At 39.8% G+C, this 27,885-nt stretch overlaps 1 protein-coding gene across 1 annotated transcript; it reads left to right on the top strand.

Annotated features, from left to right (window-relative positions):
• The first annotated feature begins 1,361 nt into the window (after positions 1 to 1,361).
• On the top strand, positions 1,362 to 26,391 carry tmem165 (transmembrane protein 165). Its single transcript, XM_034180504.1, has 6 exons — positions 1,362 to 1,663; positions 10,053 to 10,278; positions 10,367 to 10,542; positions 19,122 to 19,304; positions 21,516 to 21,621; positions 21,863 to 26,391. The coding sequence occupies exons 1-6, from the start codon at positions 1,529 to 1,531 to the stop codon at positions 21,937 to 21,939; spliced, it is 903 nt and encodes a 300-aa protein (XP_034036395.1). The 5' UTR covers positions 1,362 to 1,528; the 3' UTR covers positions 21,940 to 26,391.
• Positions 26,392 to 27,885: the final 1,494 nt, after the last annotated feature.

The raw sequence follows: 27,885 nt of genomic DNA, 5'->3' as shown, positions 1-27,885 counted from the left end.
CGCAACATTCAATTTCTCCAATCTGAAGTGTGTACCCAAGACTGTTGTGTTTTTTGCTTTGAGAGAAATTAATCACTGGATGGCGGTATAATGTAACAAAAGTACAATGTATCAAGTGTTGTCAACTATTTCTCAATGGTTGCTTTTATGTATTTTGTGTACATTTTAACCATTAGTCATTTTATACATTATAGTCTGCATGTCTAACTTATAGTGGCATTATAAGTTATAATTATAATATCATAAGTTATAATTTCTAAGAGACTGCGTATTTATTTATTTTTCTTCTTGTGTTAGTCTTCAGCCCATCCTAAAATATTTACTGGAAAATATTAAGGACGATGCATACTGACTGAGGATGCTTGTTTTTTGCTTACATCATGCAAAATGCCACGTCAGTCTTTTGAGGGGCCATGTATACATGAGTATACATTATGTATACTTTTGGAAAGTTTGATGTTTTTGTTTTGTTTTTTTGTTGTTGTTTTTTAGATTTAGATTTGTTTTTTATCTGTTTTATGTATAATTCTCCCTAGTCTTGATCTTTATTTTGAATTAATCTGTTCCTGAGTATGTTGTTTTTGCTGTGGTGTATTTAACCTCTATACGTTTTTGTGTAACTTTTGGTTTCTCTCAAATCTGTCAATAAAGATGACAAAAAAAGAAGTTGAGTCACCATGTCATCTGCTCAAATTCAGTGGCAGCATTACTCAGCATTTCAAATGGCAAATCAGTTTGCAGGCCAGACCTGATCACTGAGATTCTTCAAAACTTATTTAAATTACAACAGAATGTGTCAGATTGAGGGCAATGAAGTAAATCAGCTGGCTAAAGCAGCTCTGAAATCAGATCAACATTACACTTAGTAAATCTGAAGTCAAAACAAGACAGAAATGAACAAAACAAGGCAAAAGCTATGGGACAGGGAATCTATAAAGGTCGGTTTTTACATAAAATTCAGAGGCAGGTTGTATTGAGGAGACCGGAAATGGAGTTGCAGGGAAGAAGTTATCACATTACTATGTATAGGTCACACAGGTTTAAATCATCCTGCCAACATCATTGGAAAACATGAAACGGGTCAGTGTTTGAGAGCACTAGGACAGACCAGTTTAACAACTTCAGGGATTATTTTATTTTTCTACACCTACACCACCTGCTTGGAGGTATGTAATTGCATATTTAACGGGAAGAGGATTATTCAATAGACTGTGGTACAGTGCAATTCCCCCCACCACCACCTTTTTGTTCTTTTTCTTCTTCCCCTTATCTCTCCACTTCCATACGTCAGACTCCATTAATGCTCCACTCCCAAACAGTTGGGGGCGGTAATGCGCCGTGCCGGTTTGCAACCCGCCAATAAACTCGACAAGAAAACGAAGAGTGACGCGTTTCTGCGAATTTCTTGTCTCAAAGCGCTCTCGTTGCTAATATGAAGTTAGCTCTGTTAGCAGCCGGTGACATGAAGTGATTGAGCGAGGACGAGTTGGCAGGGAGACCGTGTTTGGTTTGACTTCAGACAGCAATAATGCCTGTCGCGGTCGGCGGAGGCCATGGAAGAACTATGCTGTCCGTCTGCTTTCCGCTTGCTGTCCTTGTCCTGTCGATCGTCCAGGTTACTGCTGTTCCAGAAGAACAAATCTCTGTCCAGGCTCCTGAAGAGGTACGAACATTCATTTAAATTATTTTCTGAGGACAGTATGTGTCATGCAGACGTTGTGTCGGGTTTTTTTTTTCCCCGTTTGTTTGTGGCTCGCTGCGCGCGCGCATGCTAACAGGCTATCAGGTTTCAAGTGCCACTCAGAAAAACATGCGAAGTTAATAAAATATGACATTTCTACACAAATGTGATCGTCTGTAATGTAAGAAAATCTCTTACGGGAGAGCAGGCTGTGCTGCTTCAAATACGAATTTGCAAGAGTTGGGGTTAATCGATATGATTTTAAGTGTCAAGTCTCAAAAAGGCTTCTGTCTTCGTTTCAACACATTCATTTTTATTGTCTTGAGTTTGAATGAAAAGTAGTTCTCCGAGCTACAAACTTCCAGACAAAATCTGGCAGTTATAATTATTTTTGAATGAATTATTGTCGGTGGTTAATTTTCTGTCTTTGGAGTAGGTCCAGCGTCACTTTGAAGCTATGCCTGTTAAGGCCCCATTTAAAAAAGAAAAAAAAGTTTGTCATCCTTGACATCAGGAAAAAAAGTGATGAGGGTAGGCGTTTTTTTTTCTTTTCTTTCTTTCTTCAGGTGCATGAGTCATTTCAAACCTGAAAAACTACATACAGCACTTGCATGCCAAGTGAGGAACTGAAGATATCAGCTGTATTTAAAATAAATCTTGTTTCCATGTTGAATACAGTCTGTACTGCATGCTAGCAACTTGATAAACATGCATACTGTGTGTGAGTGAGACGCAGACTGAACTTCCCCCTTTTGATTGGTCCCCCTGCCTTCACTGCATATGAGTCATTTCAGAATGTCAAAAGCCATTCGCCCTTTATCGCCTCGTTTCTGCTTAAAACTGCACTCCAGTCATCATCTGTCTCAGCCACAGATCTCTGAAGCTTGTGTACAACAATCATTTCCACATAAATTCAAAGTTATTTCATAATAAAAATGGGGGACCGATAAAAGCGTGACACCAGCGCCTCTGAGACCGATTCTCTGAGTCAGATGATAAAGTAAAACTTATCAAATCATTCTAAAGTCTGTCTTAAGCATAAACGAGGCAATAATCTGTTAATCACAGCTAAAACTCCGACATAACGCATGTGCAGTGAAGGCAGGGGGACCGATCATACTGCGACACCGGGTTCAGGCATGTGCAGTAGAGGATTGCTCAGACTAGGGGAGTGCTGAGACCCTGACACTGGCTCAGTAAACATTGTCCGTCTTCGGCCAAAGCATATTCAACACCTAGCAGATGCGCTGATTCTTGCATCAGCTGTACTGCCGTTAGTGAAATTTGCCAAAAGTTAAAAAATAATCATAAAAATTTGATGCAGGCTGATTTCGGCATGCAGGCGTGGATGATAAACTACTTTTTTATGGAGTCTAATTGTTCAAATTCCAAACGCAAATGGTCCCAATTCTGTACAGCATCAACATTGTACGGTATCCAATAAGAAACCACTAAGATTGCGAGGTTATTATTATTATTATTATTATTATTATCATCATCATCACCCTTTATTTAACTAGGTTAAAAAAAAAAGCCCATTGAGATCGAAACCTGTTACAAGAGTGATCTGGCCAAGAAACGTAGTAGCACATGTCATAAAAAACAAATTAACATAATCAAGATAACCATTAAAATAAATAAAATACAAGCAATTTGGGATGTCCCTATCAGGTTTTTTTGGCCCCGATCCGATTCCGAGTCATCTGATTTTGAGTATCTGCCGATACCGAGTCCTGATCCAATACTTTAAAAAAACTGAATGAACAATGAACAAATTCTAAATATATAATTTCATTTGAATCACCTTATTTTATTATTTATTACTTAAACAGTGCACTTCTCCTTGAGGTAGCTTGAACAATCAAGTAATAATCTACCAGACTTAAAAAATACACAAATTTCCATGTTATTTTATTTGTCTAAAAATAAATGTCCAAGGTTCTGTATGTTAAACAAGAAATTATCTAATCTGAAATAACAGGTGGTTTTAATTTATAGATGAAAGGTTTCTAAAGAACCATTTATTTATTTAGCTGTTTTAATTACAAGTGTTCTAAACTTTTTTAAACAGTAATCAGAAATGTTGAGGTAACAAACAACAACAAAAAAACATTTCCAAGGATTTTTCTTCAGACACGTGGTTTCTGCACTGATCTGTGGTTCAAATCCCCGCCTGACTGGAAAATCACTAAGGGGCATTTCCATGCTGAATGGGAAAATTAGGCAAAAGTTTTTTTTATAGTGTTTCCCTTTCATTTTCAGTATTTTTCATATAAAATAAGTTGTTCTTTCAGGAAACAAAATACTTTTGGTTGTTAGGTGTTTTCTTCATGTAAATTTCAAGAATTAAATAACTGCATTTGTTTTATTTTTTATAATTTTAGATAGCATTTTTTTTCTCCTCTGAAGGATTATTTTTAAAGAAATCTCCAAAGTTTCACTATTATGTCTATTTAAGTAGGTCTTCTTCTAAATATTTTCAGTGGTGAAGTTTTGTTCTAGCATCTACTTTTTCTTTGACAGCCTTCCTCACTTGGTATTAAATGTTATGTAACCTGAGTCACAAAAAAGTACAATTTTTCTCACAAAAAAATAATTCTATACTAGCAGTAAACTGACAGTGATATATTTGCATCTCTAGCCCTCAATGGTTATTGGGAAACCAGTAGCAGGCCTGGTGTTTCCATTTAAGATAAATTATTGAGCACTGAATATGTGTAACGCGAGTCACATGTAAGGCGAGTCACAAAATGGTAGGGATGTGAATCGTACAACTCACGATTCAATTCGATTCCGATTCTTGGGGTGACGATTCGATTCAGAATCGATTTTCGATTCAAAGAGCTCTGAGAAATAGTTATATTACTTAAAAAATGTTTATGTTTAAGAAAATGCAGCTTTACAAGGTTAATCAAGTGATTCTAAAGATGTAAATTTACTTATCTGCTTTGCTCGTTCAGAGTTGACTGGCAGTTTAGCGAAGCGCTGGTCAGTAGTCGGCAGAGACCGCTGTTCCGCTCCTTTTAGCTCCGGGTGATGACGTAGCATGTGGGCTTGCGGATTTGAAGTGTTTCCGAAGTACTTAACTTTCATTTTGCAGATTTTGCACACTGCATAACTCATGTCAAGCTCCTTCATACACAGCAAATAATAAAAATCCAAAATGCACCCAAACATTTGCCTTCAGCAAAGACGGTGCTGGCTGAATTAGCTCTTCATCCACCATGCTAAGCTTCAGCTCACGAATGTTTGAAGCACGCTGGACCCCCCGCCCCTCGCGGAGATGCTGTAGTACGGAAGCCGTTGCCTGACAAACAGTACATGCAGCGAGTAAGCAAGGAAATGTTTAATAAAATGCTTTTTAAAAATCGATTCTTGGACATTTTGGATCGATTCAGAATCGTAATAAGAATCGCGATTCAGACGTGAATCGATTTCTTCCGACACCCCTACAAAATGGGATCAAGTAACGCGAGTCACAATGTTTAAACTTCATGATTTCTTTTTAAATTGTTTCAATTTCTTCTCTTTGGTAGTTTCTAAGTTTAAGTACAGATGGAAGCACTTTCTTTTACCCACAATTCATTTCACTTTCCTGTTTGTGCTGATGCCACACCTCATAAATAAAAACAAAAGAAATTTTCATCTGACTTAATATTGAAAATCGGGTAAGTTAAAAAATGTATTTTACATTATCATTTGACTTTTGAATACTGCGGAACTATGTAGACATTTAATTTGCACAAAAGTTAAGAAAATTAAGGTAAACAAAGAGCTGTTATTTAGCAAGGCCTACATGTATGTGTATGACTGAATCTTCATTACATGCATTATCTACATGGAAAAGTAGGTATGCATCTTAAAGGAAATTGCCAGCAGATTGAGACTGCCTCTGTGTTTCTCTGAACATTCTAAGCACACATGATTAAGTTTCACATAGTGATTTTAAATAGTGAAATAGATTGAGAATTAAAACAAGGCCACTGATTCTAGTGCCTTGGTGGGTGACTGGTTCGGTGTAGTATATGATGGGAAGATCTACCCAGGGGAGGTCCAAAGTATTGAAAAGGATGAATACCAAGTTTCTGTAATGATACCAGCTGGCAAGTTTTGGAAATGGCCTGATAAACCAGATGAGATGTTTTACACCAGCGACAAACTAGTGAAAAGGCTGCAACCACCTTTTGCTGTTAACAACCGTGGTCACTTTGGTTTTCCTGATTTTTGAATCCAAGTGATCTCTTGCAATTGGAATGAGAGTTTACCTCAGTAGTCAGTACTATAGAAAGGTATGGTATGCCAATATACTTGTACATGTATTAGATAGTAGGTTATCCATGTACACTAAATTAAGAAAACAAAGGGTTAATGTTTACTTCAGTGTACTTAAAAAAAAAAAAAAAATGGAGTCCCCAAGAAATATCTTCAGTCATAGATTACTTTTAAATAAAAAATGCTTTACATCTGGTGACATAATTGTACTTTTCCACTTTGAGGAAAAATGTAACGCGTGTCACAGTAACGCGAGTCACGATGATTATGCAAGAGCCCAAGAATATTTGGGGCAAAATATTTTCTTTTCCTTTATAACATAAGAGCCTCTTGTGTTACAATTACATTACTGGTATTTCTATGTTCCAGTTATTTTCAGTTGAAAGAGACTTTTAAAAATAGTTAAGTTTTTTGTCCTTTCCTTTTTGTGTAACGCAAGTCACGCTGTAATTAATAGTAATTAAAAGACTTATTAAAGATTTGGTCTTACTTTTTTGATACTATTTCATACCTTGTACCAGCTGACCCATGCATGCAATTAATTGTTTAAAAATGTATTTATGTGTGAGTTGCACAGAAAAAATACTTTCTAATTTACCAAAAAAATGTAACGTGAGTCACATGGAAATGCCCTACGGGCCCTTGGGCAAGGTCTTTAATCCCCTGTTGCTCCCAGTGTGTAGTGAGCGCCTTGTATGGCAGCACCCTGACATCAGGCTGAATGTGAGGCATAATTGTAAAGCGCTTTGAGCGTCTGATGCAGATGGAAAAGCACTATATAAATGCAGTCCATTTTCCATTTGTACAGATCAGTGGTTTCTGCCACTAGTCTTCCGTGTTTTGGCCCGACGCGTCGTTCTTATTGGGCAGCGAGAAGCTACGTCACAGCTCAGAGCGTTGAAAGTTCAAAAGTCAACTTGAAAAGTAAAAGGAAAAAAAAAAAAAAAACAACTTACATTTGCATCCTCACAGTCCTCAGTGTACCCCTCTGATGCTTTATCAGTGTTCAACAAGTTCAGATCAGCGCAGTGAACGTGAATGGAGATGGAAGCTCTTTAAGACGCGCTCCTAAATGTGACGAGTGTGCATGTCGCTCATGCGCACACCATCTCTCGCACCGTTTTGCAGACAAACGATCACAGGACATTTTGTTGTTTTTTTTTTTTTTCTTTTTGTTAATCAGATGACAGTTCGTCATCCTGAGGACTTGGTCAGCACCGGGTCCTGCTGCGCACGGAAGGATGACTGAGCAGGAGTTTCGGTGGGAAAGTGCCCATCATGCTCTTGTCATTCCATCGAGGCGTCAGGCTGAGCGCATAAACACACCAGCAGTTCTGCGAAAGAAACTTTGCGCATGTAACTCCCCCCACCTCTGTCCGGTTACAATTCATCTCTTCTTCCCAAATTCACTGCGCAACTCTTGTTCCCTTTTCTCCTCTGGAATCGGTTTCAGCCGCACGCATGTGCGAGAATGTCTGGTTGAACTTATGTTTTTTCTTTTGTTCAGTTAAAAAAAAAAGATTGGGTTGAACTTTGACCGCGTCAGCCTGCCGACAAATGGCAATGCACGCTCGCGTCAAAAGCCAAGCTAAAGAGACGCTTCTGACGCCTCTAAAAAGCAACGCGTCTCACGCCTCTGACGCTTCCAATGTGTGAAAGGCCCATTAATCTACAATAATGAGCTTGAAATAGCGCTGATCAAAATAATGAGGATAAAATCTATATCGGATTCCTGATCGGGATGCAACGTCCGATTTCGATCAAGTCTGAAACCACGATCGGGCCCGATTTCCGATCACATGATCGGATCGGGACATCCCTACAAGCAATTTACAAATAACACACAGCCATTTTGGTGTGTATGCGTGATCACATGTGCGAGCGTGCACGTGAGAGTGCAATGGTACCAAAAGTATAGAACCAAATTTGCATTCTAAATGGAACCAAGCCGCACTCTGAATGCAGTGCAACACAAATGGGATGAATTAATCCATGTCTTTTGACATACAAAGCACCAATCAAATGACAAGAATCCACTCAGCCGTTATATAATGATGAATCTCAGAGCACAATGGTACACCGGAGTGAAGGACTGTAGACAACTGACTGAAGCATGCATATACACAACGTCACCATTATCCAGTACAGGCAAGAAAGTAGCAGTTATCAGGAGCTTCCGAGCCAAGAAGTCTAGGTAAAGCTGGACATAACTTTGTCAAAGCTGTACAGGAGGCAGTTGACAAATATCCAGATCAACCAGTAGGGTTAAGCCCCTTTCACACCGGGGCTGCTCCCAGTTGCTTCCTGTGGTGTCGTGATGATGCAGGAATATCTGCGTCAGGTGTGCGGAGCAGGGGGCAGAGAGGAGGTGAGAACGCAGCCTGCAGGTTCTCTGCACAGAGAAGTCAAAGGACACAGTTTGGCTGCAGACTGTGCACTCTGACTTCTCTTCTACTTTATCTTTGTTATTGTGCAGAGCTGCAGGGCTGCGCTCTGAGTTCTATAGTTTATCTTTTCCTCCTTTGACCGCGAGATGTGCGCGCACGAACGAACCGTTCGTAAAAGCAAATGTGGAGATGTCTGGAGTTCTACTTGATGTTGACATGTCCTGTCTCTGGAAATCAGTCTGTGAGGAGGACTTCTGTCCTTTTTTTTTTTTTTGTCCTTTTTTTTTTTTTGCTGTGATGTGAGTTTGAGCAGAGAACAAGGAACTAATGCCTGCAGCCAGACTTTTTTTTTTTAATTGTTCACATGCGCGCGCGTGAACGAACGTCCATGAGTGGACTAGAGATGTCCGGACTTGTTACTGGATATTTCTGGCAATCAGTCTGTGAGCAGGACTTTTACGGATTTTATTTAAACACATTTGTGAGAGAAGAAGCTGCTGCCTCACAGTGCCTCTCTTCACCAGACAGCTCCACACAGAGAAGGAGCTGAGCTGCAATCAGCATTTTTTTTTTTCTGTGGTGTTTGTTTTTTTGTTTAGCTCATAGTTTTTACTGCATTGAGTACACGGTATAAAAACAATCCTGCGTGATTTATATTGCGGGAACAATGGAACACAGCAGGAATCATAAATTGGCTTCTGAGTCACGCCGGGTAACGCCTCTTTGCCCCGACTTGCGCTGGAACCACTTCTTTCTGCATCGAGCACAGGACGCCAAAAAAATTAAACAGGTTTAATTTTTCGGCACCCGACTTGCTTCCTCCTTTGCGCCCCTCGCGTTGTTGTGGCGCCGAGCTGCATCGTCTCGGCACTGAGTTGCTTCCACGCGGCGTTGTCATAATGGTACACGGCGCAACTGGGAGCACCCCCGGTGTGAAAGGGGTTTTAGAAACTGATATTTGAGTAGTTGGCATATGACGTAACCATTGTCGTGTATTGAGATTACACCCTACCAGGTTTGTATATATTCGCTATCTGCCCATGCGCAAAAAAATGAGAAGTTTGTTATGTACTGAGTTTACCCTTTCTGTGTGAGGGACAAAATCAGTTGTGCATTTCTCGAGAATGTGTGAAGTTTTGACTCGTTGGATGTAATGTTTGAAAATGTTGGTTTCTTAGAATGCAAAAGATAAACATCCTGCTTTTTCTGGGTCAGGCTCAGGCTCAGAACTTCTCAGTAGCCCCTCATATCAAAATTACTAAACTGAATCAAAAATACAATACTTTGGGCAATTTGAAAAAAAAAAATGTTCATCTGAAATTTCATAGAAGTGCTGTCTTTTTAACTTCAGATACTTGATGTCTGAACAAAAAATTATATCTATTATATCCATTTATAACATTCATTCTCTGTATGATCAGACTTACAAGCATTACAGACACAACCGATAATCTGACGGGACAATAAAAAGCTAAAATGAAGAAAGTACAGCCATTTATCATGTATTACATATTTTGGAACATGACACATAATATGGAGGAGAACCAACCTGATGGTATTACAGGCTGCAGACCCACATGACTAGAGCCGCACAGTATGTGTTAATTTTTGCACAGTATTTTCTGTCAGTCTGGTTTTGGTCACACTGATTTAATGTTGTCCTTTTGTGTATCCAAGTATTGCGTTATGACTGTCACTTTTTTCTTTTGCAGAAAGTCTCAGTTTCTCATCCAGTAGGTCCAGTAGTTAATGACCATGGGTCTATCAAAGGTAACATGGGGTTCATCCATGCCTTTGTGGCTTCTATCTCAGTCATCATTGTCTCAGAGTTGGGAGACAAGACGTTCTTCATTGCAGCCATCATGGCCATGCGTTACAGCCGTCTCACCGTACTGGCAGGTGCTATGTTGGCCCTGGGTCTCATGACATGTCTCTCTGGTTAGTCAAATTGGATATTTTGTTTTTGTATGGAATTAATATAAACCTATGCAACTCCTAAGTGACTCTCACTGTCCTCATCCTTCAGTGCTGTTTGGATACGCCACCACCATCATCCCTAGAATCTACACTTACTATGTGTCCACCGCTTTGTTCGCCATCTTTGGTGTACGCATGCTGAGAGAGGGACTGAAAATGAGCCCAGATGAAGGTCAAGATGAGCTGGAGGAGGTGCAGGCAGAGATCAAGAAGAAGGATGAAGAGGTACAATTTTTTAAGCGAAATGTTAGCTATAGGTTTAATGACCTTTCTGTACTGTTGATTCTGGCTTTGTATCAGTGGGTACAACTCAAGCACTGCAGGTGATGAGGGATAAAAGTTTTGAGGTCGATGGAAGGAGTTCGCCTTCCAAAATTTTATTTATTTATTTATTTTAGGTTTATTTGAATAGGGACAAGTATGTTCCAAGAGTCATGTTACATACTACAACATTTTATTAGAGAAGCTTGAATCTTTGACTGGACTGGGTTGTTTGACGCGAGGACGTTTCGCTTCAAATCGCAGAAGCTTCCTCAGCTAAAATTCTTGCTCTGGTAGTCTGACTTTTGTCTGACCCTTGTCGAGAACAACAAACAGAAGCCACAAAAGCTGGAGTTTTAAACCTAACCAGACGCCTCCTACCGAGAGGCAGACTGCTGTTGGCTAGTGATTAAACAATTGCTTTGATTAGCACCTATTGTGCTCTAGTTAGCACCCTCCTAATGACAGGGTAGTTGTCCCTCCTAACGATGGGTCTGATGCCTCTCCTGATGGCATGAATGACTCATTACCATGAACAAAAGACTGAAACTGCTTTGATCTGAGTACCCCATTGTAAACAGGGGACAAAGCGTGTCTCAGACCCCCTCCCCGGTTAAGGCTGGGTTTCAGCTGTTTCACATAGAATGCCTCCTTCACCCCTCTCTCAAACCATTTCTTCTCTCTGGCTAGGATTTTAACTTCCGTCCTCAAACGTGTGGTTAGTGTCTTTAAGGTGGAGCTGTACTGCAGACTGAGGTCTATCAGATGTCAGGAAAACTGTAACGAACACTACATAGGTGAAACTAAGCAACCTTTACACAAAAGGCTATACCAGCACCGCAGAGAGGGCACCAGTGGACCTCAGTCTGCAGTTCATCTCCACCTTAAAGACTGAGGAAGCTTCTGTGATTTGAAGTGAAACGTCCTCGCGTCAAGCAAACCAGTCCAGTCGAAGATTCATGCTTCTCTACTATGGAAACCACCTGGACAACTGAGAGCCTACGCAGAAACACTACAACATTTAGCAAGCGCTAATTCGCAATGTCCGTCCCTAGATGGGTCTTGCATAAAACAAAAAAGAAACACAATAAAAGACATTACAACACAAAGTTAATAAGCAGTCAGTGATGGTCACACTTCTGACCTCTGATTAAAAAGTCCTGGAGTTTATGTTTGAAGAGGACCCAGTTTGTCTCTCCCTTCAGATCAGTGAGCAGAGAGTTCCAGGCTTTAGCAGCCTGCACACTAAGCAGAATGACCAAATGATGTTTTCCGTCTTGGTATTTGACAGTTCCCACTCTGAGCTCCTCTGGTCCTAGAGCCCACAGACCTGAGAGGAACTGTACAGTCACTGAGGACCATTGGGGCCTGTTGGTGCACACATTTAAACAACACACATTTTAACTGACCATATTTCATAAAATTTTCAAAAGTTAACATTTTTACATTCTTAATACTAACACAGTGATGTGATCTGATGGGCTTTTTATCCAAGATTTTCATAGCTCTCTTGTAGATCAGTTGCAAAGGCCTGACTGTAGTGAGTGTGGCCTGTGACCATGAGCTGATGCAGTAACTTATATGGGGAAAGAATCATGCAATGCATAAAAGTGCGCGCAGCAGAGAATGGCAGGTGGTCCCTGATCATTCTAAATGTAAAAAGGTTTGCTTTGACAACTTTGCAGACTTTTTTGATGTGACGCTCAAATTTAAGCTGAGAATCTAAAACCAGGCCCAGATATTTAATCTCTGGGACCTGTAAGATGTTTTGTCCATTTATCTGTAAATTCAGTTGTTCCGTTATGGACTTGTTTCTCGAGGCAAAGCAAACAGACAGTCTTTTTTACATTTAAAGACAGACGAGCATTCTGAAACCACACAGCTACCTTTTGCAGATGTTTTGACAGTTCCTCTGAAACAGCCTGTACTGTTTTCCCACTCACGTAAATCACTGCATCGTCAGCATAGATTTGAAAACCTGCTGTTGGACATGAATCAGGTAGATCATTAATGTACAGTGTGAAGAGCAAAGGCCCAAGAATGGAGCCTTGGGGCACTCCTGTATTTGTTTCCAGAATGTTAGATGTCTCATTATTGATCACTACGCATTGCCCTCTCTCTTCTAAATATGATTTGAACCATTGTAGAGTTTTTGTTGAGAAGTTGAGATTGGCCAGTTTTTGAAGCAGAATATTATTAGAAAATATTATTATTATCATTAAAATATTAGTGTCATGACACTAACACGATCATCATTGTCGTTTCTTGTGGCATCAGCGATTGCCTTGGCGTGCTCCTGCTGGAATCGTATATTCAGCAGTCGCAGGAAGTCAGTCTTCACCATCATCATTTTCCTTGCCTGTTGTTGACAAAGTAGTTTCTCCATTCTATTCCACACTTTCCTTGGAGCTGTAACATCAAATAGCACCTGTTTCTGGAGGTTGTCATTAGGGGTGGGTATTGACAAAGAAGTCACGATTCAATCGAATCACGATTCACATGCCACGATGCGATTCTATCATGATGCATCACAATACTTGAATTATTGCGATGCATTGCGATATTTTCAACATACTTCAGTGAAAATGTAAAAAAAATACAGCCATTACCAGTGGCTGACTGGCTGTGTATGATCTGTATAGTGTCTTCAATTGATACATAACTCAGAGCAACTCAATTCATAACTGAATTTATTGAAACGATTTTGGAGGCAGTTGCCATTAAAACAAATATTACCGTTTCAACAAGTGGACACACTAATGACAAAAAGTGCATAGGATTTATAAAACTAACAAAATAAGGATTATCAGTGCTGTTTACTTGGCCTCAGTCAGTGGTCCTTTAAACCAGTGAATTGAAAACATTCAAACATCTGACATTTCCCCTTTTGGAGGTAGCTGCCATTATAACAATATCATTTCACAAACATAAAAGGACACACTGAGACAAAAAAGTGCATAGGACTTATAAAACTATAAAAAAATAAAAAAAAAATAAAAAAATAATTAAAGACTGTAAACATCCATTGCATCGAAATGCATCAATTGCATGTGTCCAGTGTCCACTCAAAAAACAAATGAACAAGTGGTAATATGAACTAGTAATATATAGGCAACAGATACAATGGTATTCCTAGTGCTTTTTTAAGTTTTTGTTGAGGAATAGAAGCTGGTCCAGGTGATCAGGGGAAATTACACTCCTTTTGGCAGTGATTATGTCCCCAGCGGTAGAAAAAACTCTCTCCGAGGGGACACTAGTACCTGGAATACACAGGTGTTTTTTTGCTACTCGTGAAAGGAAAGGATACTGGCTCTCATGTTCTTTCCACCAGTCAAGTGGATTATCACCAAGTGCCACGGGTGCTTCCTCCTTGTATCTTGCTATCTCGTCTTTTGCCTGGTCCTCAGCAGTTTTCAATTTCTTTGCAGCACCTGCATTATGGGAGGACAAGGCAATAATCAAGATAAAAAATATATATACTATATTACTCAGTACATTAAATTATCATCATCATAATATTATTTGTTACATTACTTTACATTAAATTTAAATGCCATATGCATGTATAGTTTGTGGAGCATCCTCAAATTAGGAAACAAGACACTCACTTAGAATATTTCTTTCAGCATGTTGTTGTAACATATTTTTAAACTAACCTGCTCCAAGCTGCCTCCAAGTAGGTCAGCTAGAGAACAGCGTTTGGATGTTTTTGATGAACATATAGCAGACATGTCTTCTTGGTCAGGGTTTTGGCTGCCATCCTCCATTAATTCTGCCTGAAGTCCACTTGTGCTTTGCTGGAAAACAGTAAATCAACACAATCTTCAGAATTGTGAATGATTTTATCTTGCACAATAACATTTCCAATGACAACTGCATTTACCTACAATGGATTTATTTATTCATGAATTTAGTTATAAATATTTATTTATTACTTATTTATGCTTTTTAAACTGTGAAGATATAAATTTATATTTTTAAAATAAATTTTAACTGTATTGCTGTTAATGTTACCTGTAATGCCCACTTGGTCCTGGCAGCTTCTGCAGTTACTCCATTGTAGACCTCTTCCCTCTCGTCCTCGGAAAGGTAAGGCCTTAAAACGGGGATCAAGAGCCGAGGCTTTATACAGAGCCTCCTTTTCGTTTAAGTATCTCTTGATAAGATCCTGGCACATTGTGGTTTTAAGTTCCCTCGTCAAGGTGGAATCACTCAGATTGTCTTGGAGCTCATGGACGAGTTGGGAATGGAGTGGTGCTACAATAGATAGCGTTGGACTGGCCTCCTCTGATATTGCGAGTGTAGCTACTTTCATAGGTTTCATGGCAAATCAAATCAATTTTATTTATATAGCGCCAAATAACAACATTCAGTTGACCCAAGGCGCCTTATATTGTAAGGCAAGGCAATACAATAATTACGGAAAAACCCCAACGGTCAAAACGACCCCCTGTGAGCAAGCACTTGGCAACAGTGGGAAGGAAAAACTCCCTTTTAACAGGAAGAAACCTCCAGCAGAACCAGGTTCAGGGAGGGGCAGTCTTCTGCTGGGACTGGTTGGGGCTGAGGGAGAGAACCAGGAAAAAGACATGCTGTGGAGGGGAGCAGAGATCAATCACTAATGATTAAATGCAGAGTGGTGCATACAGAGCAAAAAGAGAAAGAAACACTCAGTGCATCATGGGAACCCCCCCAGCAGCAGTCTAAGTCTAAGCATATAGCAGCATGGCAGCGACAACGTCCTCAGCAGTTATGTCAGACTCTGTGAGTGTGCAGATTTCCTTCTCAGACTTGCGTATTTCAGCAGACAGGAGTGCAGCGTGGACGGCAGGCTGTTGCTCTAAAAAGCGCTCCAGCGTGTCATGCGCGCTGTTCCAGCGAGTGGCGACATCGGTAATCAATTTGTGGCGAGGGAGGTTCAGCAAAGTTTGCTTCTCATGCAGTACGTGGGACGCAACAGTGCTGCGTCTGAAAAAAGTTGTCACCCGTCTTACTCTCCCTAGCAATCTAGTGACAGTGGGGAGTTTCAGGGCACGCTGGGATGCCAAATTCAGTGTGTGAGCAAAACACCTGAAATGTGGCATTTCGGCCAGCTGTGTAGCGATGGTCATATTCGATGCGTTGTCCGTTACTATTGCAGGGTCTTTGTTAGTTAACTCCCATTCTTCCAGTGCCGCTCTCAGCACCTGGGCAATGTTGGTGCCAGTGTGGGACTCAAACAAAGCCCTGGTTTGCAACACATGGGAAACTAATTCCCAGCCCTCGTCAATGTGGTGCGATGTTATGGTGAGGTATGACTCCGTGACTCACGAAGTCCACCCATCGCATGTTAGGGCAACATTTTCTGCGGAGGCAAGGGATTTTTTAACTTGTAGCTTTTCCTCTTCATACATCTGTGGGACCATTACTTCTGTGAATTGTTTTCGGCTCGGGATCACATAGCGAGGCTCGAGTGTGCTTATCATTTTTTTGAACCCACTGTTCTCTACCACGCTGTATGGCCGTAAATCCTGGCAAATAAACTCAGCAATCGACTCGGTGATTTTCTTGGCACGTGTAGATAAAGGGGCTAGTTTGCAATCAAAGGTTGTTTGTCTTATCATTGGTTGCGGTGCTGGCTGCTCTTGCAGTTTTTCTGGATGGCGCCTCCGCATGTGTGCCTTTAAGTTTGTTGTGTTCCCACAGTATTTCATTGTCGTGTTACAGTGTCTGAAAAGTGCGTTTGTCATGTCGATTTCTTATTTACCTTCTTTGTTTTTGAAGCCAAAATGCGCCCAAACATCAGATTTAAAATTTGACGGAGGCGGACGGATTTTCTCTTTCTTCCATGTTGTTTTTAAGAGACGCGTCGCAGTATCCCACGGCCAGAAATGCTGTTGGCACGAAGGCAGCGGGTGTCAACACCTCCACGGCGTTCCTCCCTGAACCATGTTTCTTAAGAATCTATGCCAAATGACTTCAACCTTGTTCAGTTCATTCTCAGTTAATTCCCATGCTTGTACGCTGTACAAAAACCTTGATCGTATACAGGTGATTAGGAATTTCACTCTAGTTGCACATTGGATCCTTCTGTCAGTCAGTATGTGTTTTAGTTCATTCCACTTCTGGTATGCTGCACCAATTCTAGTATGTAAAGATTGAATGGTACATTCAGAGTTGGTAATGGTGTACCCTAATTACTTAAAACTCTTGCTAACCAGATTCCCCCCCCCCCCCCCCCATTCTGATAGTACTGATACTATCAGATTGGACACAAGTGAGGGTGACAAGCAGTTCGTATTTGATGGTTGTTCTTGGGTTGCGGCCAGCTTGTTTTTAATGCTGTTATTGTGCATATGTTTAACAATGGATCATAACAATCAGGGAAACCCACGGCTGTCAGTGAGCTTTTCCTACATGCTTGCTTCCTACATTTTATTTGATTTTTGTTTCAGTGCAATGGTTGTGTGTTCTTGTATGGCTAGATCGCACACTAACATCTCCATTAGAAGTCTTGTAAATCACTTCAGGTGTATTACCTTGTTACAAAAACAGCGTTGTTAGATTTAGAAGTGCTTATTTCTTGGCAACGTTTGCAAAATATAAGAGGAAAAAATGCCAGACATATTACATTTATTCAGAAATACAGCTGTTTTAGAGCATATTCCACCATCTTTGATTTTGTTAGTGAGCAACCCATCATGACCATTTCTCTTGTCGCGGTAAAATGCCCCCTCAGATTGAAAATGAATGGTAGCTGTTCGCTTTTCCTCTGTCTCTTGTAGCTAATGTGTCAAAAAAAAAGCAGTACACAGTCTAGTTCAACTTTGATTCACATGGTTTAACAAAAATATTGCATTTACCATTTAGGAATTAAGGCTAATAAATGTGACTTTTTATTTGCAGAAAGGTGCGGCTGTGCTTTCCCTGAAAACACATCAGTGTACTTGCTTTCTTTGTCTGCACTTCTTTGTACATGTTTTAACTTGTTTCCTCCACCAGCTCAGTTGTTTGTCAAGGATGGACTGTGGGTCGCCCACACAGGCTCTGATGTGAAAGGAGCGTTTCTTAATGGACTACAGTATTAAAAATATAAACACAAAAATGTTTACATGCTGTAGAGATTTTGTTCCTCTGTGTTTTCTGTGTGTAAGAACCATTTGTTTGCCACAACAAGCAAATGGTTCGCATTGCTTTGGGATTTTAAAAAAGGTTTTACCAATGTTGCTTCTTCTGAAAATCGCGTTACTGTTGGCAGGAGCCACACACTGCCAGAATGAACATTTCATTTAAGCACTTCTGTTTCCACAGTGGCTCCTGTGATCTGTAGGACAGACTTGGGTACTTCTTTATTAAAAGTTGTGTAAAATGTAGGTGTGGCACCGTAGTTCACAATAACTCTTCCCCCAATGCCCAGAATATTAAAGATACAGTAATAACAGTTGCACTCTGCAAAGTGCCTTGTTTTGCAGTTCATGTTGTTACTTAAGTCACCTAAAGTGTCACATGAATGATTTCACTAAAGATTAAGTGGACCTCAGGCTGACACCTCTTGCCTCATTTTGGGGAAGTTTGTGTAAGCACGAGCTAGAACACAAATACAACAGTGTATTTATACTGGGTCCAAAGAAACTGTGGTACAGTGTTTTGGTATATTGTTTTTTTGTAATTTTTATTTATTTTTAACCCCCAGAAAACTTAGTTGAATTTATTTACTTGACAGTGGTACAAGATATTATGGTTAGATTAAGTGTTTTTTTTTGTATTTTTTAAAAGGGTACACTGCCAAAGCAGTCCCCCTCAGAATAATCCAAAATCTAGCCATATTGTCTTGTAGTTGGCAAAAAATTCTGCCAATGGGGTAAGAAAAAATTACTTCATTAGAATTCTCAAAACTAGCAAAATGTCTAGGTGCCGAATAATCAAAATGTGCCTTAAAACTAGACAGACTTCTAATTTTAGGATTAGCCTCTGTCTTGAAATAAGGAAGACAATCTTGTTACTTTGCTTGGATGATTTGAAATCCATTGCCTTTCCTTGTTACTGGTTAAATACAGCTTGATATTATCTGGAAAAACGTAAGAGTGAGATACGTTTTTTTCTTATGGACAAAAAAATGCTTGACAAGATTATTTTTTCTACTTAGACAAAAGTTGTCAAAACTTTTCTTTAAACAAGTCTTTACTTTCTTAGATATCAGTTTTTGCAGTGTACCAGCCTTTGCTGGGAAGTGACCTGTGTCAGAGTGGTGTCCTGTACAGGACAAGTCGCGGACTCTCATTGGCTTCAAGCTGAGAGAATCTGGAGATGAGCACTGGCACCAATGGGCCTCAGGAGCTATAAGATAAAACTTTATTGATCTCACAGAGGAGAAATTCACAATAGGACTTAGTTTGTTTACCAATCATTTAATAATAGCAATAATCCCAATTTCTCCAAATCAGCACTAACTGGGTCACCTGGACATTAACTTGACTCAAGTTGAAAAGAGAATTTTCATCCTTGTGCTGCAGGGCACATCTGTATGTGTAAATAGAGTCCATGGCTTTTCTCTGTCTGTGCAGATTCAGCGATCCATACTAATTAATGCGACACCAGACCTGGAGGCGGGGATAGGGACACCGCTGCCTCAGACCAAATGGTACAATTTTATCTCGCCAGTTTTCCTCCAGGCGCTCACGCTCAGCTTCCTTGCAGAGTGGGGGGACCGGTCACAGCTGACCACGATTATACTGGCTGCCCGTGAGGTTTGTTTTTGCTTCATTTAGGCTATTTCGGTTTCAGTCTTATGCACTGTTGTTTAAAGGTGCTCAATCTGTTTCTTGGTATATTAAGGGCGTACTCTCACTAAGCCTAGGTGCCTTGGGCCATGCCCGAACATGATGGAACTATGGTAATAATGACTTCACCCTACCCCCCTTTTAAAATACATAAATAAATAACAAAAGAACTGCCCCGTCCAAATTAATTACGGAACAAAGGATTTTTCCATAAGGTTTAGGTCTGTATTATTCAAATCATAGTAAAAATATTAGTAGTAATAGTTAAATGGAACAGTCGTGTTGTGACTTGATGTTCAAATTCCAGGCTCCTGTGTTATGATCACACTACATGCGGCCGTGACAGATCCTAGCTGGACTGCACCCCAGACCACCTCTCCAAGTCGGACCACACACAGCCCAAAGCACACAAACTGGGCTTTGGCTTTGCCCTTGGGCCTAGTCCAGAGTGCATCGTGAGAGTACACCCTGAGTATACATGAAATACAGTTGTATGTAAAGGTTTGGGCACCCCTGATGACTTCCATGATTTTCTCACCATCCTTCGCTTCAGCTTATGAGATGTTTCTTGGCCTGCCACTTCGGGCCTTAACTAGTACTGTGCCTGCGGTCTTCCATTTCATCACTATGTTCCTCCCAGTGGAAACTGACAGCTGAAATCTCTGATATAGCTTTTTGTATCATTCCCCTAAACCATGATGTTGAACAGTCTTTGTGTTCAGGTCATGTGAGAGTTGTTTAGAGGCTCCCATGTTGCCACTCATTAGATGCAAAGAGGGGAAACATTTGTAAATGGCCACCTTAAATACCCTTTCTCATGATTGGATTCACCTGTGTAAGGAGGTCAAGGGTCAGTGAGCTTACAAACCAATTTTGTGTTCCAATAATTACTGCTAAATGTATTCAGATCAAAAAAATGAGAAGGGTGCCCAAATTTATGCAACTGTCCAGTTTAGTTTAATTATTGTACACTTTCTGTAAATACTATAAACTTCATTTCACTTCTCAAATATGTCTGAAATTGATATGGATTGATCAGAAGTTGTTATATTTATTGTTTATTTGAAAAGTATTTACAGAATTGCCTCAAAATTGAGATTCAAATCAATGATTTTGATCACAAAAGTAAGAGGACTATTTACAGAACTCAACATGAATATTCTTAAGTGTATGAATGAATAACAGAACAGCCTCAGAATTGACATTCAGTGTAGTAGGAAATTATGAACTACTTGTGATACTCAACACGGCTTCCTTTTTAAATTTTATGATCAGATTTTTTTCAATTATTTATTTTTGCTACCTAACGTTCTTGGCATTTTTTCCCACACAAAGTTAAACAATATTGATTAAGGTGTGTGTGTGTGACTGTGTGAGAGGGAGAGAGGTTGTTCGACTGACCAGTTTATTTTTTTTTAACTGCAGTGAGAAAGCGTCAGATATCGCATGCAGCCATATTCAATGAAAATATGAATATAGGCTACTTTGTGTGTTCAGCTATATGTGTGTAAGATGGTTTATTTTTTTAATGATCTGTGTGAACTTGGTGATTCATGCAAACATCCAGTGATGACAAACAGGGAAATATGTCAGCCTTGTTCACTGTATTTTTCTCAAAAGTACCGAGTTCAGTACAAGCAAACCTTTCCAACTGACTTTATATCACCAACAAAATGAAGAGCAAACAAACGGTTAAAAAATAAATAAATAAAAAACAGACCAGAGGGGAGGCAGTGACCGATGCGACACGAGCCGTTTTCAGCTCTGTCCTTTCAAAAACGCCGCGTAACATACGAAACAAGCTCACCAAGTCATTTTAAATATCAGACAAACTGAAAAAGAGGCGAGCTGAAGAAAACTTAGAGTACTGACAGAGCAATGTGAGGCAGAATTCAGCCAAACACAGATCAGTTCCTGTGTGAGAAGCTGCAGACAGACGTGTCTGTGTAGGGAGGGGTGGGCGCTGTGTGAGACTGGCCAATCACAGAGCGTGAAGACAGTCAGCCAATGACAATTTTCCTTCAGTACAAGCACAGATATTGAGGAGTTTTATTCGTATCGTGCTCGTCAAAAATGCTTTATCCGTAATGGATACTCGTCTGAAATGAGTATCCGGCTCAACCCTACTAAGTACCTTCTAGGTTTTATGGTAAGATGCTGTTTATTTTGAATTCCCAGGATCCTTTTGGGGTGGCAGTGGGTGGTACCCTTGGACATTGTCTGTGTACAGGATTGGCTGTTATAGGAGGAAGAATGATTGCCCAAAAAATATCTGTAAGATCAGGTGAGATAATGTTTGGTTCATTAAATGTTTCACACGCTTTATTCTCAACAGTCCAGTCTTCAAATGTGTGTTTGTACTTTGTGAAATAAGTAGATTTCTGTGTTGCTGTGATACTTTAAAAGTAGCACACACCTGCACTGGTTGTTTGTCTTCCACATGTTCACTGTGTACAGACATAATTGACACACCTTTTTATTTTTTTTATTGTTTGCTTATTTAATTTGTCATTGTGCTTCCACAGTTACAATCATTGGAGGGATTGTTTTCCTGGCCTTTGCCTTCTCTGCCCTTTTCTTCAAACCAGAAGAAGGATTTTAATTGGATCCGAGACTTACCACTTGAGTCTGTATGGATGTGTAAAACCTTTTTGAAGTTTGTGTGTACAAACTGTACTTTGTTCATATGTCCAGTATGAAATGAGTCTTGAGATCCTGCTCCCTCTCCAAGGATCTGATTCACTAGTATGTTGTTGGGTTTTTGTTTTTTTTAAGAAGGATTCACCTGCAGATTGATCCCTTTTGTTGGAACCTCCTGGAACTGAGGACTGCAGGACTGAGAATGTGGTCCACACGTTCATAAACAATACAAGTTAGATTTTTCAGACGTTGGAAGCCGTGCTCACTGAGAGAGGGATCTGTGACTGGTTTGTTAGTGGTCGCTGCTGTGTAACCGTCCGTATTAGTTTTATTGACTCAGAATCTGACGCTAAGCAATTACTTCTGTCAGTTTATAAATGTTTTTGCCCCCCCTTTTTTTTTTTTTTTTTCCTGAATTGTTGATTTTTGTCTTAAAGGGATCATGTTGTACTGTGCACGTTTTCAGCCGACTGGTATGTCACCAGGTGTCTCTGACCTGAATAAGTTATAGATAAAAATGCCTTGGAACCACTCAGGTGATGCATCCTCCAAAAAAAAAAAAAAAAAAAAAAAAAAAAAAAAAAACTAATTACCGATGGGCTCAGTGGGCGTGGCTCACAGCAAGCAGGAGACATATTTCTGTCACGCATGTCACAGACATCTGTATCAGGCCGACACCTTGCTTGCAGCAGCGTAGCTTCAACCTGTGAGCAAATAGAAATGTTTGACTTTGAGGATGACTAATGTGGAATCTAGAAAATATTTAATTATGAAGGTGAAGTAAAGCCAGTTTCAGTTTCATTCAGTTACTGTCATCAGATGCTAGTGTGTTTTGAATCTGTTTAATTTGCTTGTCCTTTGTGTTCATTCTCAACTTTCCTGTCATGGTGGGAAAAAAAACATCAAAATGGAACCACCACCACTTTGTTTGTGGTTGGGGGGGTGGGCAGGATTAATGTGCTCTAATTCATGTCAGAAACAATGTCCTCAAATGTTTAACTTCTGATATGTAGGAATGAAGTTTTGGCATAGACATGAAAAGCTACAGGCTGATTGTGCAGCCGGCATGTTGACATAGTGACTTCACTGAAAACATGGTTCCTGTGGCTTTTCTTTCCAGTTTAACAATGCAGACAATGAACACATGAATGATTAGGTTGGAGGCGGGTCACAAATGCTACATTTTTTTTCAGACTAAAAACTCTAAAAGTTCATCCATAGCCCAGTTTGTGAAACTTCTGCTAGTTTACTAGGTACAGAGACGTACAGAATGAAATACAGCGCACGTGCTGTAGATCGCTAACGAGCATCACTGGTGACGCCAGACAGCACTGCATAAATTATAGGTACCTTTGTAGAATTTTTATAAAAATATCGAAATTGCAGAACTATAGGTAAAGTTGTATAAAATTTAGTGAAGTGCCTTTTTTTAATCTTTAGCTGGATCTTAATTTTTAAAGGTTCTCAGTAGATTAAATTTAACCTTTGCACAGTATTGTCTACCCCCCACTTCCCCACAAATAGACTGTAACTGTAACCGCTGTTGGCTGACGGTATTCACTTCTGCAGACCCAGCTAATTAGAGTGACATCAGAACAGTTGGTCTAGAGGCTGACCAATACAGTTTTTTTTATTTTTATTTTTTTTATTGTGGGGGTAAGCGATACGATATTAAGGCATAAACAATTTATAATGCAGATATAGCTGCTGATGTATACATAATTAGCAAACTCAAACTCTCTCTTGTAGCTAATGTGACCGGGGGGGGGGGGGGGGGGGGGCATACAAAATAATGTTTTGTCCAACAGACCACCCTCTGGTGGGAAAAACTATGTTGTGATACAATTTCCAACAGCCAAAATGCTTATTTCTATTAGTTTTCTACTTTTAATTTGGACCTAGTTTCTCAACCTGTCGTCTTATTTTTTTCTGATTTTTGTTTTGAATGCAGCGTAATAGTGTGGTGTGATATGTCATAAAAAGGGCTCCTGTAGGATTTTTGTGACAAAATTGATTTTTTTTTGCTGATTTGACTTGGGTAGGGGTCCAGTTGACTGAAAATAGCGGGGTACAATTTTTCTGACCCCCATAACCCCCTTTTGGAGGGACTTGTTTGCCGAGGATGCAAAAAAAACCTAAATTACTAGTTTTTAGTCACTTCTATTAAACTTTAGTCTTTTATGGGTTTTCATTGTTGCTAACTTCATATAAAACTTTTTTTTATAAATTGCAGACTCAGCACAGACTGATATTTAAGTCTTTATATTATTAATGGAATAAGGATTTGTTACAATTTACCAGTTTTATCAACTACATGTTACTCATAAATTTTTCAGTGACCACAGTCAGTTTTGGACAGACAGGAATCTTTGGAGATGCTGTGGTTTTTAAGGGAATAATTTCAGTGTTAACATTTGGTTTCATGACCAGTTAAGTAATATTTATTTTTATATACTGTAACAATAACACGTTATATAAGTAAATAAGGTAAATGTTTTCTGATTAACAATTAGTTTACACAAGATAACATAGAATAAGTTAGAATAAGACACCACACATTATCAGAATAACATCTATAGGTAACTGTATTAAAATATATTTATATTTGTGTGTGTTGTAGATTATGCATAACGGTGAAGTGAGTATCCTTGAAGCTGTGTCTGCAAAATGAGTGCTTGTATCATCTGCAATGAGGGTGAAACATCATCCAAAAGACTTGTTTGTAATCCACAGATGGTTGAAGAACTCCTGGACTGTTGTAAAGAAAGACTAAGCCTTGGGGATACCAGCATTCAAAACCTCACAGAGCTTATCAAGTTTGGAACAGTCAAAAAGAAAAGACTTATATCACAGTGAATGCCGTAAACCCCTTGTGAATAAATGTGTAATTAAAAAACTCAGGGAGGGTGCTAAAAAGCGTGATAGATCTAACTCCCCCATAGGTTTCTTTCCTGCTCTAGGTCGCCCCTCATGTTCAAATGCTCCAAACTGTCCAAAAAGTCTATCTAAAGCAGAGGTGTGTCTGTACTCTTCATGTTCTTTCTGTGCATCTGAGGCCAAAGAGTCTTTGCATCAGGTTTTTACTGATAGAATGGGTGAAACATTGCTTCAGATAAAGTTGAACACGTGATGATCATGTCCGAACTTGTGTTTCTGATCTGTTTGATGCTGGTGATGCAGCTGCTCAAGAAAAGTTCTATCACAGAAACTGCTTACGGTCAGCACAGAGAACCCGTCTTTCTGAGGGCCACAGCAATGTGCCTCTGATCCAATCTCTTTGTGATGAAGAGTTACTCATGTTCATTCAAAATACAGTTGTGGATGATTGTGACACAATAAATATGGCTGAGGTGAATGAGGCCTACATCTCGCTCTTGAAAAGATATCAGATAGAGGTCAAGGGTGATGAAAACTACAGAAAACACCTGAAAAGGTTAATCACTGAGCGTCTGCCAAATTTCCAGTTTGTCAAATCACTGCGTAAGAATGAGCCTGACAAACTTATTACCCTGAAGGGTGTTAGCAAAGCTATTGATGTCCACCTAGATTCACTTGACACAGTTGCAAAACTGAGAGTGACAGCTGATATCTTGCGAAGGGAGATAACCAAAAATGAAATCAATATTTTTCATGTTATCCAGGGTGTATCATTATTATGTTGAGTACCCTCATAACCCCATAGATTAATTTTGGGGCCCTTAGGAGACCCAGCCCCCCAAAATACAGAAAAGCAACAAAGCTTGATTTATTGCATGCAGGGTGTATTATTTATGTATTTAGCACCCTTACAAATTAAAAAAAGGACTATAAGATTGTGAAAATTGGTCTAGAATTGAGGAAGATACGCTTTATACTGTTTGAGGGCCACCCGGGCAGAATGACCCCCATAGAGGGGTGTTACAGGGGTCAGAAAAATTGTACCCCATTATTTTCAGTTAACTGGACCACTAACCAAGTCAAATCAACAAAAAAATCAATTTTGGCACAAAAATCCTACGGAATTACATATCGCACCACACTATAAATTGGCTCGGTGTCTTCAGCCCTGTTGATCTTGGCTCTTTCTCATGTTGCAGTCACATGACAGTGAGTGAACAAGTCTGCGGTGTTTATAATGAGACAGAAGTGAATACGAAGCTACAGTGTAGCAGCACAGAAGCCTGAGTATGGCCGTGTAGTATGTCAGGATTCATTTACCATTTTTCTTATTTATTTAGCTTATGAGTTTGTTTTGAGCATATATACTGCAGGTGAGAAGGGTCACTGTACACTTGGAATATGTTTTCTGTTTTTTTTTAATTTACAGGCTGATGCTGTGATGTCAATATTTGACAGGCTTTGGCCATGTGTAAAATTATGTTCAAGATGCATATACACATTGGTTTAACCTGAATAAAAGTGTTTCCTGTGGTCTAATTTCTTACTTAATCTGATGTCATTGGAGTGACTGAAGTGCTGAAAACACTGTGATGTAATGGAGTGAACACAGACACATTAGTTTTACTTTTAAAGGGGCCAATCAGTTTTTTTTATGAATGGTCTGGTGGGGAGTTTACTAGATCAGTATTTACTATCACTTTTCCTGGTTAATCATCACTGCATGAGACCTGTTTTTTTGTTTTTTTTTAGGAATAGCAAAGAACATTTACAACCTGTAGAATCCATTCTTTAAGTTCAATAAGAGTCATCGGGAGATGACGTTTCCCCCCAACTCCCACAAATCGGTAATACAGAGTGTTGCGGGGGTTATTGCCCAAGTACACCCTTGATGCTAAATGTGGATGAAATTGGTCAACTGGTTCTTGAGCTATCACCCTACGAATGGTGGCAATGACAATATTTTGAATATCTGGCTGCAACCTTAAAATTGTCACCAAGGTCACCGTAATTGGTGTTGGAGGTGGATCACCCAAGTACTCCCTTATGTTAAATACGAACGAAATGGTCAATTGGTTCTTGCGATATCGGGCTAACAAAGTGAACAGATGGACATGCTGATCATGATTTTATCGTTTTAATTTGGAAAGTGGTGTGTGTTTCAATCATTTAGATTAACTGCCGGTATACAAAAAGTAATGACTTGTTTTTTTATTGACAATTAACTTGTGGGAGTGTGAAGTAAACCATCATTGCAGCCTGAAATAATCTGATTTTTATTTATTTTCATAAAACAGAAAAAACAGCCTTGGGGGTGGGGGGGGGGAGTAATTGTATGTGTAGTTCAAACCTGACTTTTCCACTTCATCTTAAATATATTTAATGCTGCAGTATTGGGTTTGTTTAATATTGCAGAGCAGGTATCCCAGTGGGGTAATAAGTTGGGTTACCAATGTGTAGACCAATTCCTGGTCACGCTATTTGTCTTTGTTCTTGGGGGAGGGGGGGAACTTAATCTATATTGTCTCAATCCAGCCAGCTGTAAAGTGGTACTGGTCTTGTAGCCTGTGATAGACTGGCATCCCACCAGGGGTCATCTTAGAGTCACTCATTTTCAAACACTTACTCCAATGAAGGGTGACGGGGGCTGGAGCCTATCCCAGCAGTCATAGGGTGTGAGGCATGTACACCCTGGACAGGACACCAGTCTGTCAATGGGCCACATATAGACAAACACATACACACCTACGGACAAGTTTACATTCCAACTAACCTGCATGTGTTTGGATGTGGGAGGAAGCGGGAGCACCCAGGGGAACCCACACAAACATGGGGAGAACATGCAAACTCCACACAGAAAGGCCACAGGTGGGAATTGATCCCATGATCCTCTTGCTATGAGTCAGCAGCGCTAACCACTAAACCAATGTGCTGCCCCATCTTAGACTCCACACCATAAAAAAAATGGAGATAAGTACCTGCACTAACGGCCCTACAGAGGATCATTAATATTATTTAAAAATAAGTTCCA

This window comes from Thalassophryne amazonica, chromosome 10, assembly GCF_902500255.1.
Source record: "Thalassophryne amazonica chromosome 10, fThaAma1.1, whole genome shotgun sequence".
Taxonomy (NCBI): Eukaryota; Metazoa; Chordata; class Actinopteri; order Batrachoidiformes; family Batrachoididae; genus Thalassophryne; species Thalassophryne amazonica.
This window is presented reverse-complemented; position numbering and strand designations above follow the sequence as displayed.